General features: G+C 38.2%; 1 protein-coding gene across 4 annotated transcripts in view; it reads left to right on the forward strand.

Moving 5' to 3' along the window:
* Positions 1–4,123, forward strand: part of ZNF326 (zinc finger protein 326) — a 39,435-nt gene extending 35,312 nt beyond the window's left edge. For all 4 annotated transcript variants that reach the window (XM_006934897.5, XM_045036151.1, XM_019837400.3 and 1 more), the window contains 2 exons: positions 1,222–1,317; positions 3,217–4,123. In XM_006934897.5, the coding sequence (XP_006934959.2) occupies positions 1,222–1,317; positions 3,217–3,585 (465 nt within the window). In that variant the 3' untranslated portion in view covers positions 3,586–4,123. The remainder of the gene's footprint in view (positions 1–1,221; positions 1,318–3,216) is intronic.
* The last annotated feature ends 18,943 nt before the right edge of the window (positions 4,124–23,066 follow it).

Consider the following 23,066-nt stretch of genomic DNA (forward strand, 5'->3'; position numbering starts at 1 on the left):
TTACATTTTTGAGTAGAATTTACTAAAATATTCTAGGAAAAATGTACTGTTTTCTTTTTGATTGGCATATTTCTGCTTCTAAATTGGTTGGTTTTATTTAGTCCAGTTTATTTCAAATAAATGTTTATATTGTGAGAAACTAGCTTGTTTGAGAAGCAAACTTAAAAATTCAAATATTAAAGGCTTAAGTTTTAAATAGAGCACACCTGAGTCTTAAATTCATATTTTGTATTGATGTGATTTTCATTTAACTTAGACTTGGTTAGTCACTTTGAGCACATATAATCTTTTAAAAATCTTCATCCTTTCTCTTCTCTTTTGGCATTCCTTTGACACTTTTTTGGCAACTAGACATTTTTTTTTTTAACGTTTTATTTATTTTTGAGACAGGGAGAGACAGAGCATGAACGGGGGAGGGTCAGAGAGAGGGAGACACAGAATCTAAAACAGGCTCCAGGCTCTGAGCTGTCAGCACAGAGCCTGACGTGGGGCTTGAACTCACGAACCACGAGATCAAGACCTGAGCCGAAGTTGGCCGCTTAACCGACTGAGCCACCCAGGCGCCCCCAGACGTTTTTTTTTTTTTTTAACATTTATTCATTTTTGAGAGACAGAGACAGAGCGTGAGTGGGGCAGGGGCAGAGAGAGAGGAAGACACAGAATCTGAAGCAGGCTCCAGGCTCTGAAGTGTCAGCACAGAGCCCGACGCGGGGCTTGAACTCATGGAACACAAGATCATGACCTGAGCTGAAGTCGGATGCTTAACTGACTGAGCCACCCAGGCGCCCTGGCAACTAGACATTTCATATTAACCTGTCCTCCTTTGTATAATACAGTCTTAGACTAACTACAGCCCAGAGGAAGACTATTCTAGCAGTATGAAAAATTGTTCTTTCTCTTTTGATAGCATGAAAATTAGTAGTTAGAATAGTTAGGGTGGGGGAAAGTGCATGTATAGTAGAAAGGAGAGCAACTGTTTAGTAGACCTGGATGTGTCATATGTAGTAACTGAGTGAATGAGTCTGATTGGCTTATTGAATCTTCATTATGTTAATCATGGATGGTTTAGATTGTGGTCACAGTAGTTGTTGCTTTATAGCTTAATTTGCCAGGAGAGAAATAATTTAAATGTAGCAATTTGAGCATACAATGTTGTTTTAATTATAGAAATATTTTCATGGCATGGTTTTCAGGTACCTCACTGTGTTCTATTTTTCATAGGCTTATAAAGAACAAATAAAAAGAGAGAGTGTCTTGACTGCTACAAGCATTTTAAATAATCCAATAGTGAAGGCACGATATGAACGTTTTGTTAAGGTAAGACTTTAGGGCAAAACCTTTTTAGGTTACATTGTAGTATCTTTATAATCAAATGGTGACATAGTAACTGATATTTAAATATAGTGCAACATTAGGAAGACCTTTACTTAATATCTTGCATATAGGTAAAAACATTGTTTTTCCTAATTGTTGGGATTTGTTGGGAGAGGGAACAATAAGTCATTCCTCTCTCATTTCTTTCTCACCGTGGATCATTTGAGAGAGATTCAGGAGTCTGATAGCAGATCATGTTAGCTTTATTCTTGATTTTTAAACAAAGGAGGACTTGAGGGATATGTCTTAACATGTGTAGTTACTGTGGACCTTAAGTTTATTTTATTTTGAGAGAGAGAGAGAGAGAGAGAGAGAGCTGGTGTGAGTGGGGGAGGGGCGGAGAGGGAGAGAGAGAGCATCCCAAGCAGGCTCCGAGTTGCCAGCTGTGGAGCCTGATAATGGGGCTCAAATCCACGAACTGTGAGATCATGACCTGAGCCGAAACCAAGAATCAGACGCCTGACTCAGTCACCCAGGTGCTCCCTGTATTTCACTTCCAAATTAGATAAACTTTTATCTCCCCAGCTTCTGTTAACTGGTTCAGCTAGACAGCAGTAGGCTTCCTTAGCTTACCACATGTGCATATTATGTAGAAAGTACCTAAACTAAGGAGAACTCTTCTAGAATTTTTTACTATGAATGTGATCCATGGACCAGCAATATTGGTATTTCCTGGGAGTTCATTAGAAATGGAGAGTTGCATTTGAGCAAGATCCCAATTGATTCAGAAACATATTAAAATTCAAGAAGCACTGGTGTCGCGTTACTCAATGGTATCCCTTTGTTCAGCTTTCCTGTCTGCTGTGTTCCCTGATGTTATTCCGCAGAACATCCTCTGCCCATGGTCAGCTCTGGTCATGTCTTAAAAACTGTTTCAACTTTTAAGTGCTCTCAGTCTGACAGAATATCTTTTTAAATCTTTGTCCTATGAAGATATAATCAGTTCATCAATTTATCCCATTTCTTCAACTGTTTCTACCTTCACCCCCTCGCCTGGATACTCATGGTCAGTCCTTCCAACAATGCAGTGCTGCCATTCCAAAAGTCCTCACTCATTCTTCCACCACTTACCAATTCCCAGCACTATGCCCTCTGTGGTTAGACCGTCTCACTGCAAGTATCATGGAATTGTACCATTGCTGTGTTTGCCAGATTTTCGCTGCAGTTCACAGTAATTTTGCGCATTACCAACCAATGTAATGTGCTTCCTACAGTGACTGTTTCAAAGCTTTTCCACTTTTTTTCTTTAAAAATTTTTTTGAATGTTTACTTATTTTTGATACAGAGAGAGCATGAGCAGGGGAGGGGCAGAGAGAGAGGGAGACACAGAATCCGAAGCAGGCTCCAGGCTCTGAGCTGTCAGCACAGAGCCTGACATGGGGGCTCGAACCCATGAACTGTGAGATCATGACCTGAGCCGAAGTCAGACGCTTAAGCGACTGAGCCACCCGGACGCCCCAAAGCTTTTCCACTCTTAACCTGTTTTCAGAGATCCTACCACAGAAGTACATTGAATCCTGCTGTAATTAAGTAGGACATAAATCTCTATCTGTTTCTACCAGAACCCACATATTTGCTTTGGTCATATGCATATGATTTTAGAAATTAGGTTACGAAAATGTGGCCTTTAAGCGTTCCAGTTTATGCAATATAAAGAAATGACTTCAGTAATTTATTTATCCACTTTGGTATGAAATAGGTACTGAACAAATATGTCATGATTTGTCGTAAATTAAAAAGCTTCAGATTGTATTTATTTTTGATGTTACAGCAAATAAAAATTGCACTGGTAACAAAAATGAATATGCTGATTTTAAAAGCCGTTTTTCCTCATGTTTTTAGGGTGAGAATCCTTTTGAAATTCAAGATCATTCTCAAGATCAACAAATAGAAGGAGATGAGGAGGAGGAAGAAAAGATTGATGAACCTATTGAAGAAGAGGAGGAGGAGGAGGAGGAAGTGGAGGAAGTGGGGGAAGTAGAGGAAGTAGAAGAAGTGGAGGAAGCAGAGGAAGTGGGAGAAGGAGGAGGAGTGGAGGGAGTGGGAGACACAGAGGAAGCAGGGGACCAGGAGGCAGTGGGGGAAGGAGAGGCAGCCGGGGAGGGAGAAGCAGTGGGGGAGGGAGGAGTGGGGGAAGGAGAGGAAGTAGAGGAAGAAGCAGCAAAGGAAAAGCCTGTTGACTTCCCTGTTGACCAACCTGAAGAAAATTAAATAGAGGGTATTAGTCAGATTTAAAAGAAGCTTTAAATTTGTCTCGTAATGTGGAAAAGGGTAAGAATTTTAATAGTTTAAAATATGAGAGTTAACACCCATGTTGCATGCATTCCACACCTTCAGATTTGTTTTATATAATTTCTAAATGTTTGGCATTTGTTTAATAAAATGAGGGTAAGACTATTTTAGTTTAGTTTTTATAGTTACCAACTTAGATTAGATAAATTGTTTGTATAATTTTTAAGCTTAATTTTTATTACTTTAATTGGTGTTAAGGATAACAGATGTGTATTGTTAGTATATCTATTCTAATCATTTGAACTTAAATGCTGCTGTTGGGAGTATATATTCAAGTGTGCATTAATGTTTTCAATACTTACCCTAGAAGAGATAAATTGGGCAAGTATTTTGTGCTCTGACTGTGTATTTTTTTACTGCATTGGACATTGAATAGTAATTTGCGTTAAGATACGCTTAAAGGCTTTTTGTGACCATGTTTCCCTTTGTAGCAATAAAACGTTTTTTACAAAAACTCTTTCCCTGGATTAGCAATTTTAAATGAAATGATTCATCAATTAAATTAGTATTTAAAATGAGATTTTGCCTTAATGGAGGAGTTTAGCTTACGGATATTTCGAGATGATTGAGAAGAGTTGAAGAAATTTACTTCCATCATTTTAAAAGTACTACTAAAATATTTTTTAACATATTTCAAGTTGAGGTCAGTCCATAACTGACTTGTTTATACTTGTTTTAATTCCTTTCTTTTCTTTGTGCCTATGTCAGATCTTGAAATCTTGAAAATACATTTGAATACAAATAATTTTTTATAGTTGTGTTAGTTCTTTTGTCATGTCTGTTTGTAGCTGAAGAACCAAGAAGCAAAAGTAATCACTTTTCTAAAAAACAAGTATTTCTTTCCTGAATATTTCTCTCCTTTTTTAAAAAAACTTTTTATAGTTTAAAAAAACTTCTTTCAGCTTACACACTGAAAAAGAGATGAGACTGACAGATGGTCTATTTTCTTTAACTTTTTTTTTTTTAATGTTTATTTATTTTAAGTGACAGAGTGAGGGCAGGGGAGGAGCAGAGAGAGAGGGAGACACAGAATCTGAATCAGGTTCCAGGCTCTGAGCTGTCAGCACAGAGCCCACGTGGGGCTCGAACTCATAACCTGAGCCGAAGTTGGAAGCTCAACCGACTGAGCCACCCAGCTGCCCCCAGATGGCCTATTTTCAAATGACCATCTATGTCACTGAAAAATAGTGCTCTTATTTCTTTGAATCTTTACTCTGGAGGGGGACTCAATGAAATAAAATAGCTTCTCAAAATACTGAGGCATTGAATGGATGAATATATAGGAATATTAAGTAATCTTAAGGCATTGAGTGTGTGAATATATAGGCATTTGTAGAATTTCACTTTTTTGCATACAACAAAACTTTTAAAATTACATTTTTGGAGGCTGTGTTGTGGGCTAGATTTGCTTATCTTTAAGCTTTAAGTCATCTGTATCCATTTACAGGGATTTAGAGCCAAATACGACTGGAGAAAATTGCGATCCTATCTAAGAGTCTGGCTTAAGAAAGCTTTTGCGCTCAGGAGTTAAAATTTTAAGGATAATAGGACTTGATCGACCTTCTGTTTCTCATTTATTTAGTTTCTACTTTATTTAAAAATACTTGTGGAAGGGTAAGGTAAAAAGAGAACAGATCCCTTTGAGGTATAATTAGTGGGTTCTTTTGGCACTAAGTGGGTGTTTTTTTAAAAAAAGAATGTCCCTAGCAATTTGAGGTTTTAAACATTTGGAAAGAATCCTGAATAACAAGAATCTGTATAGCCACTTCTAAGTAAATGTTTTATTTTATTTTAATTTAAATTTAATTTTATTAATTTTTAAAAATGTTTATTTATTTAGAGAGTGTGCATGTGTGTGCAGGAAGGGCATAAAGGGAGAGAGAATCTCAAGCATATACCATACTGTCAGTGAAGAATCTGACTCGGGGCTCGATCCCACAAACCACGACATCAGGACCTGTGCCAAAATCAACAGTTAGACACTTAACCAACTGAGCTACCCAGGTGCCCCAGTTTTATTTGTTTTTTAAAGATTTTAAAGTAATCTCTACACCCAGTGTAGGGCTCCATCCCTGAGGTCAAGAGTAGCCTGCTCCACCTACTGAGCCAGCCAGGTCACCTATAAATGTTGTAGAGTAAGAGAGAAAGAACATGTGGGTAGCAATACTTGTGGGAAACATACAAAAACCTTCATTCAGACTAGCTTATTTGCAAAGTATTATTAATAAAGTATATTTTGTTAATTGTACTTAATTTAGAAATTCAAATTTATGTATATCCTGTTAGATAATTTGTAGTTAGGCAATTTATTTCATTTTTTAAATGTTTTTAATGTTTATTTTTGAGACAGAGAGAGACAGAATGTGAGTGGGAGAAGGGCGGGGGGGGGGGGGGGGGGACACAGAATCTGAAGCAGGCTCCAGGCTCTGAGCTGTTAGCACAGAGCCCAATGTGGGGCTCGAACTCCTGGATCGCAAGATCATGACCTGAGCTGAAGTGGGACCTTAACCGACTGAGCCACTCAGGCACCCCTGTAGTTAGGCAATTTAATTTGCTGGCAGATTAATTTTGTGATCCTTAAAGTTTATATTTTCAATACTTTTCTGATAAGGATTTGTATGATATCTTTTAACTTTCAACTTCTGTTATCCAAGTGTTACTTGTGTGTTTATTAAAAAACAAAACGTGGGGCGCCTGGGTGGCTCAGTTGTTTAAGTGTTGGACTCTTTTTTTTTTTTTTTTAATTTTTTTTTTTTCAACGTTTATTTATTTTTGGGACAGAGAGAGACAGAGCATGAACGGGGGAGGGGCAGAGAGAGAGGGAGACACAGAGTCGGAAACAGGCTCCAGGCTCCGAGCCATCAGCCCAGAGCCTGACACGGGGCTCGAACTCCCGGACCGCGAGATCGTGACCTGGCTGAAGTCGGACGCTTAACCGACTGTGCCACCCAGGCGCCCCTAAGTGTTGGACTCTTGATTTTAGCTCAGGTCATGATCTCATAGTATGTGAGATGCCCTCCCCCACTCATGTGAATGCACATGCTCTCTCTGAAAATAAATAAACATTAAAGAAAAAGAAAGCATGTAATTACAATAGCCAAAGAAATTTATATATGATTTACACAGTTGGTTAAGCCAGATGCCTAGGGATCGTCCTATATTCTTCCCTTTTTATCACCTCCTACCTCCAGGCTACTGGAAAGTCTGAGTTTTCTACTTCCAAATTTTATCTGTCTGCTTCCACATCTGCTACTACCATTCCCAGTTCAAGTCCCCATCATCTCTTACCTGGATTATTAAAATAGTTTATTAACTAATCTCGTTTCTACTCTTGCCCTGCTAGATTCAGTTTTCCACACACAAGTGTAATTTTCTAAAAATAGAATTCAGGTAATACTAGTCTCCTGCTTCTTTTTGTATCTGTACAATTTAAACTCCTTGTAGCAATCAGGCCTGGCCTAGCATTCCTGCTTCATATCATGCTATTCTTCTCTCCAGCCACGGTTGTCTTCTGTTTAAAAAAATTCATTTTTAAAAATTTATTTTGAACGAGAGAGCATAAGTGGGAAAGGGGCACAGGGAGGGGGAGAGAGAGAATCCCAAGCAGGCTCAGTGCTGTCAGGTGGAGCTGAATGTGGGGCTTGACCCCACGAACCGTGAGATCATGACCTGAACCAAAACCAAGAGTCCAGCACTCAATGGACTGAGCCACGCAGGCACCTCTCTCTATAATATTTTACAAAAGCATTAGAATGGTCTGTTTCAAATCTCTAGGAGTGAGAAAACTGGGTCTTGTTCTTGTTTTTGTTTTTTTCTCCCATTGGATTATGTAATTCTTACAAGTATGTGAAGGTTTTTTTTTTTTTTTTTTTTTTAATGTTTGTTTATTTTTGAGAGAGAGAGAGAAAATGAGTGAGCAAGGGAAGGGCAGAGGGAGACACAGGATCCTAAGCGGGCTTTGTGCTGACAGCAGACAGCCCGATGCGGGGCTCAGACTCACGAACCAACGAAGCCAAAGTCAGATGCTTAACCAATTGAGCCACCCAGGTGCCCCCATGAAATTCTAATAGTAGGAAAAAAAAAATTCTAATAGTAGGACTAACAGTTTTTCCATATAACAAGCAGCTCTCTGTTGCATCATTCCCCTACTTGAAATCCTTCAGTGGCTTTTTATACATGTCAGTGTAACATCCAGAGATCCTTTTAGTGTGACATCTGTGGTTCTATATGTTTTGTACCTTGCCTGCTTCTCCAACCTTGTATGTCAGTCTTAACTTATTTATATTAACTGTTTGTGCCTGTAAACATTTTAATTTATGATCCTGCATCAGGAGGCAGTGGATCCTAGAATTGCCAAGATTTAACTACAATCTGTGTTATAACATCTAGATGTTTTATTTATATTTCGTAATACTATAGCTTATTATAAAATTACTTATATTTTCAAATATATGTATTATATTTTATAATAGTACATTATGTAATATATCTTTAAAAACAATCTGAAGAATGAGGTGAAAATAAAATATCTGCAGAAATTTGTGTACCAAAAATCATGGACATACAGAAAAAAGAACTACAAAGGCAAATGTTGGTTATGCATGTTAAAAAGTAACTGAGAATTCACTTTTTATTGGCAAGGTTGTTCTTATTTAGAGATACATAGTATCAGGTTATCTTATTATCAGGCTTATATTATTTGACATTTACTTTGCCTACCAAATTGTCCTTACTGTGAATACAAACTTTATATGTATTTAAAATGCACATAACTTAAAACTTACCACTTTCAACCATTTTTGAGTGTACATTTCAGAGGCTTTAATGACAAACTATTTTAAAAAAAAAATATTTGTTAATGTTTAATTATTTTTGAGAGAGAGACTGAGTGTTAGTGGGGGAGAGGCAGAGAAGGAGACAGAATTGGAAGCAGGCTCCAGGCTCTGAGCTGTCACCACAGAGCTCCAGGCGGGACTCGAACTCACAGACCAGGAGATCATGACCTGAGTGGAAGTCAGACACTTAACCAACTGAGCCACCCAGGCACCCCATTGACAAACTTTTTAAAAGAAACATTTATTTTGAGAGAGCATGGGTGAGCGCACAAAGTCAGAAAGAGTGGGAGAGAATCCTAAGCAGTCTCCACACGGTAAGCACAGAGCCCAACTCGGGGCTTGATCCCATGAAATCAAGAGCTAGATGCCTAACCCACTGAGCTACCCAGGTCCCCCAACAAACTTTTGATTGACATTTGGAATCCCTTGTAGTTCTGCTGATGGACAGAAAATGGAGTAGTCATGCCGGCCAGAAGTATTTTAGCTCATGTGACAGTTAATAGTTCATATTATAAATTAACAATGTGACTTTATTTGGTAGATAGTCCTTACCCTGATAACTTCTCTATTTGATACGCAAATAAAATCAAGGGGGACTGTAAGGCTGGAGGGCAGACCCTTGGGTGTGGTTAATTCAGTCCCTGCTGCCATCAATTTGGACCTCCTCAGAAGCAGTTATGGTAGTCTCTTTCTGCCTTCCTTTCCCCATCTGATTTTCCTAATTTTTCTTAAATTAAAAAAAATTTTTTTAAATTATTTTCAAATGTTTATTATTTATTTTTTAAATTTATTTTTTAATTTACATCCAAATTAGCATACAGTGCAACAATGATTTCAGGAGTAGATTCCTTAATGCCCCCTACCCATTTAGCTCATTCCCCCTCCCACAACCCCTCCAGCAATCCTGTTTGTTCTCCGTATTTAAGAGTCTCTTATGTTTTGCCCCCTCCCTGTTTTTATATTATTTTTGCTTTCCTTCCCTTATGTTCATCTGTTTTGTATCTTAAATTCCTTATATGAGTGAAGTCATATGATATTTGTCTTTCTCTTACTAATTTTGCTTAGCATAATACACTCTGGTTCCATCCACATTGTTGCACATGGCAAGATTTCATTCCTTTTGATTGGCCGAGAAATACTCCATTGTATATATATACATATACCACATACTCCATTGTATATATATACATATACCACATACATATATATACCACATCTTTATCCATTCATCCATTGATGGACATTTGGGTTCTTTCCATACTTTTACTATTGTCAATAGCGCTGCTATAAACATTGGGCTGCAAGTGCCCCTTCCAAACAGCTCACCTGTATCCTTCGGATAAACACCTTGTAGTGCAGTTGCTGGGTTGTAGGGTAGTTCTATTTTTAATTTTTTTTTTTAATGTTTATTCATTTTTGAAAGAGACAGAGCACAAGCAGGGGTGGGATGGAGAGAGAGGGGGACACAGAGTCCGAAGCAGGCTCCAGGCTCTGAGCTGTCAGCACAGAGCTCAACGCGGGGCTTGAACTCACACACCGTGAGATCATAACCTGAGCCGAAGTCGGATGCTCAACCGACTGAGCCACCCAGTCGCCCCTCTATTTTTAATTTTTTGAGGAACCTCCATGCTGTTTTCCAGCGTGGCTGCATCAGTTTGCATTCCCACTGGCAGTGCACGAGGGTTCCTCTTTCTCTCCACATCCTCGGCATCTGTTGTTTCCTGAGTTGTTAATGTTAGCCATTCTGACAGGTGTGAGGTGGTATCTCATTGTGGTTTTGATTTGTATTTTCCTGATGATGAGTGATGTTGAACATTTTTTCATGTGTTGGTTGGCCATCTGGATGTCTTCTTTGAAGAAGTGTCTTCATGTCTTTTGCCCGTTTCTTCACTGGATTTTTTGGGTCTTGAGTTTGATAAGTTCTTTATAAATTTTAGATACTAACCCTTTATCTGTCATTTGCAAATATCTTTTCCCATTCCGTTGGCTGCCTTTTAGTTTTTCCGATTGTTTCATTTGCTGTGCAGACTTTTTATTTTGATGAGGTCCCAATAGTTCAATTTTGCTTTTGTTTCCCTTGCCTCCGGAAATGTGTTGAGTAAGAAGTTGTTGCAGCTGCAGTGAAAGGTTTTTGCCTGCTTTCTCCTCTAGGATTTTGATGGCTTCCTGTCTTACATTTAGGTCTTTCATCCATTTTGAGTTTATTTTTGTGTATGGTATAAGAACCTGTGTATGGTCCAGGTTCATCTTTCTGCATGTCGCTGTCCAGTTTTCCCAGCACCATTTGCTGAAGAGACGGTCTTTATTCCATTGGATATTGTTTCCTGCTTTGTCAAAGATTAGTTGGCCATACGTTTGTGGGTCCTTTTCTGGGTTCTCTATTCTGTTCCATTGATCTGAGTGTCTGTTTTTGTGCCAGTACCATACTGTCTTGATGATTACAGCTTTGTAGTATAGCTTGAAGTCTGGGATTGTGATGCCTCCTGCTTTGGTTTTCTTTTTTAAGACTGCTTTGGCTATTCGGGTTTTTTTTTTTTTTTTTTTTTTTTTCTTTCTTTCTTTCTTTCTTTCTTTCTTTCTTTCTTTTTTTTTTTTTTTTTTTTTTTTGACTCCATACAAATTTAGGATTGTTTGTTCTAGCTCTGTGAAGAATGCTGGCATTATTTTGATAGGGATTGCCTTAGAAAAAAATTTTTTAAAAGACTGTGTTAGAGGTAGGGGTGAGGCAGAGTTGATGGTGATAAGAGATGGCTTTCTTGGTGACTAAGAGTGTGTAAGGGAACAACTATAAGCTGCTTAGTTATTAGAGGAATATAATTTATGAATTTGGGGAGAGGTCCAGATTAAAATGGCATACTGGAATCAAGTCATTATCTTCTGAAGTTCTATTAAAATTACAGAACACACAATGATAAAAAATGCAAGTAATAACAGTAAATTCATAACCACAATGGAAAGACAACAAGGTTGCCGCGAAGCATTTCTACAAGATATAAAAGAAGGAACCAGATCTTGGTGAAACAGAGAGGCACAGTCACATCGAGATGAAAGTTAAGGAAGTGCCTCCATGTTTTAGAGGTAGCTGTGAGAGTGGCTGGCTGTAGCATGGTAAGCCATGCTATTAAAGGACTTGAATAGTTATGCTAGTCCCTGGCTCAGAAGTCTTAGTATATATATTCTTCCAAGATGAAGTCATAGCACAGCTTGCTGTTTGCCCATCAGAGTGTAACTTCTGATGTAGTAGACTCCCAGAGCATATATACAGCAGCCATCAAAGTGTGGTAGTGCCCTAGGTGTTTTGTGGATCCCACAAAGAGCTCTGGTTCCTCATACTTAGAAAACAGGCAAACAGAAAAACTTGGTGGCTATCCATTTCCCATTTTCTTACTGACTGCCCCTCCCTCCTCTCTCATACAATTAAAATGCCAGGTTACTTGTAATCAAAATCTGCCAGGGTATTTCACTCAAATTGAGAGAATAAACTCCAGGTATTAAAACTGAAAAATCTAGTAGTTTCACAGACTACCATCTGTAAGCCTCCTACTGCCTGTTGTTGTGTGGATTTTACATTTTTAAAGGGTTGTGGAAACAACAATATGTGACAGACATCTAATACGGCCTTAAAAGCCTAAAATACTATTAACTGGCCCTTTACAGAAAAGTTTGCTGACCCCTTGTTTCTCATTTATCAATAATAGACAACACAGAAGCAACAGACGTTTAAGGAAGAAAGCAACATGAAAAATAGGTAGTATACTTAATAAGCAGAAATAATCCTGAGGATACAATTCAGGGAAAACAAAACTTTAAAACATTTTAGTACATACTAAAGCAAATTTAGTATTATATGTAAAAATAGCAATAAGTATAAGTTTTCTATATAATTCTTAGATACAGTGTTACATATCATTATACTCTCCAAAGAAATTTTAGAGGTTATTGCACTAGTTTAAAAAAATGCAAACTGCTATGAGAAAGAAATATCTTGGAAATAAAAAATAACTGCTGAAATAAAAATCTATTTTAGGCCAAGTAGTTGAATAAACATGGCTGAAAATCAAATTACTGAGCTAGAATTTTAAGCTGAGGGATACTTCCAGACTCATATAAGAATAGGTCAAATAGGTGGAAATTATGAGAAAAGTTGAGATGTAGAAGATTCAGATAAACACCATCCATTTAAAATGAAATTTCATGGGGGTGCCTGTGGGTCTCACACGGTTGAGTGTCTGACTCTTGATTTTGGCTCAGGCCATGATGTCACAGTTCCTGGGGTCAAGTTCTACACTGGGCTTTGTGCTGACAGCAAGGAGCCTGCTTGGGATTCTCTCTCCCTCTCTCTGCCCCTCCTCCACTTGCATGTGTGCTGTCTCTCTCAAAATAAATAAATGTTTAAAAAAGATAAAATGAAACTTCATGAGGTCTGGAGCCATATGTGTAGGAAGTTTAGCATTGAAAATCCTGCATGTTATCACAGTACCAGGTGCATGAAATGCTCAGTAAATACTTTTGAATGATTGAATATATGTATATGTATAGGAGTTTCAGAAGTCGATAACAGAAAAAGTAAAGAAAAGAAATAATAGGAAAAAAATGTTTTTCTGATAAAAGACTGGCCATATATTAAACGTTCTAAGTACTGAGGAAAAATTATTAAAAAGGAGATGAACACTTAAAACATATTCCGACTAAATTTGTGTAATCCTAGGATTATGAGAACAATCTCAAAATTTCTAAAGAGAAACAATATACCTATAAAGGAAAAGGATCACATTGGTCTCAGATTTGTCATCTGTATGTTGGCGTGCTAGAAGACAACTGTTAATTTTTAAAATTGTGTGGGAATGGGGTCCTGGGTGGCTCAATTGGTTAAACATCCGACTTTGGCTCAGGTCATGATTTTGCAGTTTGTGAGTTCAGGCCCTGCATTGGGCTCTGTGCTGACAGTACGGAGCCTGGAGCCTGCTTCAGATTCTGTGTCTCCCTCTTTCTCTGCTCCTCCCCCCTCTCAAAAATAAACATTAAAGTTGTGTGGGAAAATTACTTTGAATTTAGAATTCTATCTTGAGCTAAACTGTCATTTTAAGAGAGAGGGCACAATAAAGACATTTTAAAAAAATCAAGAACATGGAAGGATTCAGAAATTAACTCATAAAACTATGCACAACAACATGATTTCAAATTATAATGAAAAACTGTTGATGAGAAACTGAAATTTGCAATTAGAACGAGGTATTTGAACACAACCCTTTTAGAAATTACTGACTGAAGAGTTTAAAATTGAGGACACAGGTTTCGAACTATTTAATTCAGAAACTTCAATAGTTACAGAGAACTTCTTCTTTTCAAATACTGTGAGAAATGACCATGAAGCAGGCCACAAGAAATTATGTACAGGCTCTGTCCTGCTATCACAGTGCAATAAGCTAGAAATTAATAAAGCTATCAATCAATTAATAAAATCTAGTCAGAACACATGGTCCTCCAAATGCTTGCATTTAAAATGAAACAAAACCATACAAAACTTTAAGGAAGAATTTCTTTAAGCCTTTTCAGATTATACAGAAATCTGAAATACCTCTCGATTTGGTCTCTGAGACTGGCAGAACGCTTATTCCATAATGTCCAGCAAAGATAACTATAGACCAATCTCACTTAGGAGAAAATAGAATCATTGGAAAAACATTAGCAAATTAAATCCAAGAAAATGTGTCATGGCAAAGTAGGGTTTATCCAAAGCATAGAGCATCATCTATTAATGTAACTCAATACATTAGGAAGTCTATTATTGTAACTTAAAAAAAAAAAAAAAAAGGCAGATGAAACGAGAAGAAGTCACATAATCTCAACAGATGCTGGAAAAACATTTCCTGAAATTTAACGCTCAATCCAGATTTAAATCTTGTCAGGCTAGGAATAGAAAACTTTTTAACTTGGCTGAGGACATCAACAGAAGCCTTCATCAAACATCCACATTTGAGACAGGATCAAGCCTACTGGCTGTACAATCACTTACTGACAAGAAATAGAAATACCAGGGAGAGAGAACACAGTCATTATTTCAGGCAATGTGATGTGGAGATAGTGGATTAATTGAAGAGGATTAATTGAAAAACTTACAAATAATGTACTTTCATTTAATAGTCAACATATAAAAACCTGTAGCTTTCTATAGACTAGCATGGCCAATTCGAAATGTAATTTTGAAAAACCTTATTTGTGGGGTGCCTGGGTGGCTTAGTGGGTTGAGCTGCCATCTGCGGCTCAGCTCATGATCTTGCGTTTGTGGGTTTGAGCCCCGCATCAGGCTCTGTGCTGACAGCTCAGAGTCGGGAGCCTGCTTCAAATTCTGTGTCTCCTCTCTCTGCCCCTCCCCTGCTTGCGATCTCTTTCTGTTTCTCAAAAAATAAAATAAGATGTTAAAAAAAAAACCTTATTTGCAATAAAAATCTGAACTATTATCTAGGTATAAACCTTAATGGGAAAAGTATAAGATCTATATGAGGAAACTACACATTTTAATAAAGGGCATAAAATGCCTGAATAAATAGTAAGCATTCTATATTCCTGTTTGTAAAAACTTAACATTGTCCAGATGTTAATTATCCTCAAACGAATTCATCAAATTAATTAAAATTCCAATAGGATTTTGTTACTTAGAATTAATGTCGCCTGTAAGAGAAAGTTAAAAATAACAGCAATTGGGGTGCCTGGGTGGCTCAGTCGCTTAAGCAGCCAACTTCAGTTCGTTCATGGGTTCAAGCCCCGCGTTGGGCTTGACAGCTCAGAGCCTGGAGCCTGCTTTGGATTCTGGATCTCCCTCTCTCTTTCCCATCCCTGCTCATGCTCTGTCTCTCTCTGCCTCTCAAAAATAAAAAATTAAGGGGCGCCTGGGTGGCGCAGTCGGTTAAGCGTCCGACTTCAGCCAGGTCACGATCTCGCAGTCCGTGAGTTCGAGCCCCGCGTCGGGCTCTGGGCTGATGGCTCGGAGCCTGGAGCCTGTTTCCGATTCTGTGTCTCCCTCTCTCTCTGCCCCTCCCCCGCTCATGCTCTGTCTCTGTCCCAAAAATAAATAAAAAACGTTGAAAAAAATAAAAAAATAAAAATTAAAAATTAAAAAAAAATTAAAAAATAATAACAGCCACTTAGGATTGAAGTCTTTCATATAAAAGTTCAGGTAAGTAATGAAGGGTTGGTGGTACCCTTCCAGGTATCAGAAACTGAGGCTCCCTGTATAGTCCACCATCTTCAAAACACCTCATCTCCAGTCTTCCTGTCTATATTTCAGTCAGTGGAGAGGAAGAAGAGAAGAAAGTGACACAACTTCTCATTAGGAAGAGGTACCAGAAGATGGCCCTTACATTTCTACATACATTTCTACATTATTTCCATTGCTTACAACAGTCATGGGAACGTACCTGCCAAGAAGGCAGGGAATTGTATTTATTCTATGTGGCCATCTTTCCAGCTAAAAAGCAGGGGTTCTACTTGGGGAAAGGGGATAATGGATATTAGGGTGCTGCTAGCAGTATATGCCATTTAAACTGATTGAGAAGTTCATATGCAAATAAGAAAAATATTTAAAAAACAACGAAAATTTAGCTTATGTTTCTTACTAGAAATGCGTAACAAAACAATATATCAAATATGAGTAGATAAGTAAAACATTGAAGAAACCGTGAATATTATGTAGATATAGTACAGATAAAGGTATAATTTTGCATCATGGGTAAAAGATAAAGTAGCCTATGAATGATTTGGAGGCAGAATAGTTACACGGGGAAAAGACCTACCTAAGTCACACTATGCACAAAAGTAAATTTCAAGTGGATTAAAGAGATAAAGGTAAAACCGCCTCCACATGTATTAAAATCTAAGAAACTTATTTGTAATTTTGGACACATTTTTTTCTCAGTAAGTTACAACTTCCAGCAGACATAGGGGAAAATATTGACAAATATGGTACATAAACTACCATAGGGTGAAAGACACTCAAGTTGAAAGAAGAGTGGTTGAAGGGGAGAAAATGTTTGCAATATGTACAAGAGACCAAAGATTAGGTCAATCAATAAAGAGATCCAATTTATCAACCATTATGTTAATAGACATTCAGAGACCTAACAATAGCCACTATTGGTGAAAAAACAAAAAGTCCCTTTTTCATATGATTGATGGCTGCATAAACTGTTTAATCTTACTTGGAGGGCAATTGGGAGTAACTAGCAAAATTTAAAATGCACATACTATTTGATCCAGCCATTCAACCTATAAATAGCTCTTCATTTGCCTGAAATCACAAATGCCTGAAATGTGCTTGAGTTCCAAGATAACATTTCACCTTATCTAAAATGTATTGAGGCTAATAACTTTTTTGTTTTACCAGAAGGTGTCAGGAAGGGTTTTTAACACAACAAATACCACCTGGCTGATAGCAATGGTAAGATGCCATCGACTGTAAGATGCATTCTAGCCTGAGAGATGATAAAATGGGGGTGGGGGGTGGGGAGAGTGTGTCTAAGAAATGCTGAAACAGTGTATCTAAAAGAATGGTCTTTGCAGCATTATTTGTAATGATGAGAGATTGGGAACCTAAATATTCAGCAATAAGGGAATGAATAAAACGTGGTAAAGGTTGATTGTTACGACAATCGAATACTCTGGCCATTGGAAACAGTAAGAGAGATCTGTGTGTTTTGACATCAAGATATATTGCTCAAAAGAAAAAAAGAGTTATATGCATTAGAATTTTACTTGGAAGAACTATATAAGTTCCAAACTATATATTTGTAGAGAAATGCATAAAAATAAAACTAATATATTTACATAGAAGAAAAGTGGGAAATGATACATAGTGTTTACATGTGAGTAGGGAAGTTGCGCTGGGAATGTGATGTGTTTTTTTAACTGCTTATTTCTGTTTTTTTCCTTTGATTTTTAAACAAGCATGTAATTGTGTGTCACGTTTATAATGTAAATGTTTAAGAAGAATCTGGAAAACCCAGGGAAGTATAAAGAATAAAATAAAAAAACACCTAGAATATGACCATCCAAGTAATAGTACCATTAGCAGTTTTTGTGTATTTCTTTTTATTCCATTTTTCGTTGCAACTCCGTAGTTGTTGACACTGTTCCTTGAGGTAAGAGAAACCGGAATGTCAGGTTTTAGGTAAATCAATGTGGGGGCATGTTTAGTTGGCATTGCCTGTAGGGCACTGATACGGTGATATCAAGCAAGCAATTGGATATATGGGTATGGGGGCCAGGGGAGCTCAATGATCAACTTAGAGTATTAATGCTTTCTCTTTCAAGTGATGGGTTTTAATATTCATGTGTCTGACACAAATAAAAATGTCATTTCTTGTGGCAGCATAGTGTAACACAGCTTATTAGCCCTGGAATTCAATAGATCTTCCTCTCCTGCTGTTGCCCTCCCCTTACCCCCACTGTATCATTTTTCTAGTTCAGTCCATTTGTCCATTTCAGGGAAAAACATTTAAATGAAAAAAAGCTTCTGTTTTCTCATCTATAAAATGAAGGTAATGTTTGTTACCTTCATGACTGTTGTAAAAATCAAATGAGTATAAGTAAAACACCTACCATTGTCTGGAGCGCTTAGTTAGCTCTCAGCATTGAAGTTTTATTTTTCTTATTGTTACCTAAATATCACTGCACACTTATTTATTTTTAAGTAGAGATAAAAGAGAAGTGGAAGTACTGGCTGGGTAAGTCCATGGCAAAATTAATACAGACATTTAGGGTTTTTTTTTTTTTTTTTCCACATTCATTTTAACATAGTTTTGATCTTTCATGATATGTTTTGAAGATTACATCTACGCTTCTCCATAGGTTTGCACAGGCCTTTGGTCAAAATTAACAAAATCACTTGATAATTTAATATAATTGAAGGGAAGTAATTCATGAGTGTCTCATACACAGAACTAATAATCATGGTTATCCCAAACAACTTTCTCCTTCAGCATCAGAGGTGCTTAACTGACCAGGATATTAAATAACCTGCTAATATAAGAGCTCCGAACTCAGCCATTGTAAAGAGGTAAATAACTCTCCTCAACTGGGATTTGAATTGCTTGTCAGTGCCGAGGTCACTATCACTGTTAAATGACAGATGTTTTCCTGAAAATCCCTCATATCTCTTCTTGTCATATAAAGTTCAGTGTCTGCAACAACAGGGTGGTATTCTTTAATAACTGTTAAATTTATTCTTTAGAGATTTTACAAAGATGTCCTATTGCTCCTGGAGGACTCCCTTGACACCAAAGTCTGCATTTTCTTTTTGCATAATGCCTACAATTTAGAGCCACCAGGCTCCCTGTTGTATAGCTCCTGTATCCTTGGTTCAGTACAACCAAAATACTCATAAATCTCCTTTCTTCCAGTAGCTTTCTGCAGCAGCTGGGGTATGACAGTGATGTCCCTGATCTATAATTCCAGACAGCCCAAGGGTGGGCAGATAGACCAATCCCAAGCTGCTACGTCAGATAAAGTGATGTTGTTTGCACAACTCAGTGTCCTCAAGAGGTCGTCATGTAATACTCCCAATTTGTATTCTGCATAAAACTCCTTTTACAAGTTATAAACTTCCTATAGGGAACAAACGTATCCAGCTAAAGGATGCTGAACATATGACTGTAATTTTAAACTGAAAGGGAATGGGCTAAGCCTTTTCTATCCTAGAGCTAAAAACTATAAAAGAAACCAAATTCCTATGTAAGTACGCCATTCTTCAATTTGGAATTCTAATGAGGCAGTGTGTTGCTGAGACCCTGCATCTGATCTGTAATGCTAAGAATATGACTGATTAATATACACCTTTGTGTGTCAGAGTTAAGGTTTTTATTCATAGTCATCACAAAAATTGATTGTATTACTATTTGTACTTTGTTGACCTACCATTGAGGCAGCAATTAAATGATTCTTATTATGATTTTAATTGCATTAGAAAAAACTTGCCTAAATGGTACACAGCTGAACTTGAACAACACGGGTTTGAATTGTGCGGGTCCACTTACAGACTTTTTGCGGTATTGTGAATGTATTTTCCCTATTACTTTGTCAACATTTTTTTTTCTGTAGCTTACTTTACTATAAGAATACAGTATACAGTATAACATACAACATACATGTTAGTTGACTGTGTCAATTTGTGTTAATTGACTGGTCAGCCATAGGCTATCATAGTTAATTTGGGGGGGCATCAAAAGTTATGCAGAGTTTTGACTGCATGGGGGATTGGCAGTCCTTTTTTTTTTTTTTTAAACATTTATTTATTTTTGAGACAGAGAGAGACAGAGCATGAACAGAGGAGGGGCAGAGAGAGAGGGAGACACAGAATCTGAAGCAGGCTCCAGGCTCTGAGCCATCAGCCCAGAGCCCAACGCGGGGCTCGAACTCATGGACTGTGAGATCATGACCTGAGCCGAAGTCGGACGCTCAACTGACTGAGCCACCCAGGTGCCCCGGGATTGGCAGTCCTAATCCCTGTGTTGTTCAAGGGCCAGCTGTACTCGTATATTTATTTGCATGGCTCTTCCTAATTCTTCTAGAATGTTTCTAGACATTGGCAAATGTCCCTGAGAGGCAAAATCTCCCTCAGCTGAAAACCACTAGTCTACATATATTAAAAGCAGTTGGGTGTGGAATTTGAACTCTAAATGATCTGCTTGATAATATTAGGATTAAAAAAAAAAAGCTGCCTTCGATTCGACTGTTTTAGGAAGTATTTCTGGGCTTTCTTGACTTTTTTCCCCTCTCTTCACCAGTAAAATGTGCTGTAGGTGTTTCTTTCTCCACTTTATGCCATAGGCCTTTGCTTCCAGAGAGGTCTGTATCTTCCTCTTTTTTTCCTACCTCCAGCTTCTAGCACAGTGGATGGCACATGTTAGATGCCCAAAAAATGAACTGAGTGGATGAATGGATGTTATAGTTATTTTTCTCTTGGAAGTATATATCTATAAAATGACAGACCTTTAAGAAAAAAATAGATGTGTCTAGCTATTTTGTTTTGCTTTGTGTTATCTCTTTGATTGTTCCAAGCCTGTGAGACTTTATTTTCATGAATCATTATTTATTCACCTAATATTTATTGAGGGCTTACTATGTGCCAGACACTAGGAGCTGAGGATACAGTTATGAACAAAACAGACAGGATCCTTGTCCTTTGGAGTCTTACAGATGGTTAAGGGACAGTTACGATCCAGGAATGACCTGCTCATTCAGGTCAAAATTATGTGGGGCCTGGAAACCTCCTGTAGATACATGGCACAGTGGGATCATGGCCTGTAGGCTGCCGGGCTCCCCCTTCTGATTTAGAGAGCCTAAATTCTGCTTTATAGCTTTTCCCATGTTCTAGAACACCAGAGGGGGAAATTTGGGGTCAACTCTGGTGGGATTATCATTAGGAAGTAATGAGGCAATGCTGGTTTTCAACGGGTGTCTTCCTAACAAACCTTTTCCTGGTCTCCTGCCAGGAGCCTAGAGAGGCAACATTCCAAGAAAGCACAAGATTTTGAGTGGGGGGAAAAAAAGTGTTGAATAGCTTTCTTTCTCCTCTGGTTACAAATGTATCCCTACATTTGATTAGGATCAGTCAGCTGTCTCTGTAGGTGCTGATGGGACATAGTAACAAAAATAGTTCAAATCTGCTCACTAACTTATTCTTAGTTTTCCTGTAAAGTTTCCCACCCTCCCCACTCCAGCTTTCCACATGCACTAAGGAGTGTTCACATGCGTTCATGAATATTTGCTCGCACTGCATGTGGTCTCTGCCAGACGCTGACATCCCCTCCTGCGTGACATCTCTAAAAACTTCACTTGAGTCTACAGTTGGTACCATACCAAGATTACCATATGTGATCCTGCAAATATCTTTTGACCTCCTCTCCTACTTTACTCGTTATGCCACAGGTAGAACGGCCTTCTTTCTGCTCCTCTCGTACATTATACTTGCTTCTGTTTGTGTGCCCAGAATGTTCTTTTCCCAAACTGCTGTGTGGCTGGGTCTCTTCCATCATTCAGCTACATTAAAGTGCAACTTTCTCAGACATGACTTCCCACGTAGGCATTCTCTATGCTGTATTACTCTTTTACTACCCACCCCATCTAAAATCATTGTATTTATCTGTTTATCACTGGTCTCCTTTACTAGAATAGAAGCCCTGTGAGAACAGGAATATTTTCTTTTAATTCAGCACTGGATCCTTGGTGCATAGAATGGTGGTGGGCACTCAGTAAATACTTACTGACCTAATTAATCAATCAATCGATGTGATAAATGGCTGAGCAGAGGTATGTGGCAAAAGGGGGAAAATATCCTTATTTATCTTATATTTTTAAAAAACATTATTTTTCGGGGCGCCTGGGTGGCGCAGTCGGTTAAGCGTCCGACTTCAGCCAGGTCACGATCTCGCGGTCCGTGAGTTCGAGCCCCGCATCAGGCTCTGGGCTGATGGCTCAGAGCCTGGAGCCTGTTTCCGATTCTGTGTCTCCCTCTCTCCCTGGCCCTCCCCCGTTCATGCTCTGTCTCTCTCTGTCCCAAAAATAAATAAAAAACGTTGAAAAAAATAAAAAAAAAACAAAAAAAACCACATTATTTTTCATTTTTAATGTTTATTTGTTGAGAGAGAGCATGAGTGGGGGAGGGGGGGGGATAGAGGATCCGAAGCAGGCTTTGCACTGACAGCAGTGAGCCCAATGTGGGGCTTGAACTCAAACCATGAGATCAGAACCTGAGCTGAAGTCAGCCGTTCAACTGATAGCCACCCAGATACTCCTATTTATATCATATTGTATTAGGACAAAACTTCTCAACTTTGACATCATTGTCATTTTGGACAGGATAACTCGTTGTTGGGGTCGGTTCTGTGAACTGTAGGATGTTTAGCAGCATCCCTGGCCTCTGCCCACTAGATGCCAGTAATTCCCCTCCCCAATTTAAGACAACCAGAAGTGTCTCTAGACATGTTTGCCTAAGGGCAAAATCGCTTCCAGTTGGAAACCACTTTTTAGAGAGATCCAAAGCAGGGGAACTTGTGCACCTGTTTCTTACAGAGTTTTGGAGATACAGTTTTGGCCATTTTTATATTAATGCTGCATAATCTCAGTGGCATATAGCTATATATGTATATTTGTTTGTTTTTTCTTAATCGTGCACCTGCAATTTTGCTGGGATTGGGCTGATGATCTTAGTTGGGCTTGGCAAGGTTTGAGATCAAACTGCAGATTTGATCAGGTCTGTTCCAAATTCTCACTTTCTTTAGATCAGTGACTGCCTGAATCATGTTCATGATGAAAAGCAGATGTGCAAAAAGGCAAGCCCAATCATGCTAGCATATTTCAAACTTCTGCTTTTGTTATGTTCTCAAACATGTCATTGATTAAAGCAAGACATGTGGCCAAGACCAAAGTCAAAGGGCAGGGAAATCCACTACCTACCATGGATTTTGGGGTCAGATCTAACTGCTGATGTTGGTACAGCTGCTCGGTGTCATCTGAGTCAGCATCTTGCTTCTTCTGGCCTTCCCTCATCATCTCAAGATGCTGCTACAG

Source organism: Felis catus, chromosome C1 (genome assembly GCF_018350175.1).
Source record: "Felis catus isolate Fca126 chromosome C1, F.catus_Fca126_mat1.0, whole genome shotgun sequence".
In the NCBI taxonomy this organism is placed as follows: Eukaryota; Metazoa; Chordata; class Mammalia; order Carnivora; family Felidae; genus Felis; species Felis catus.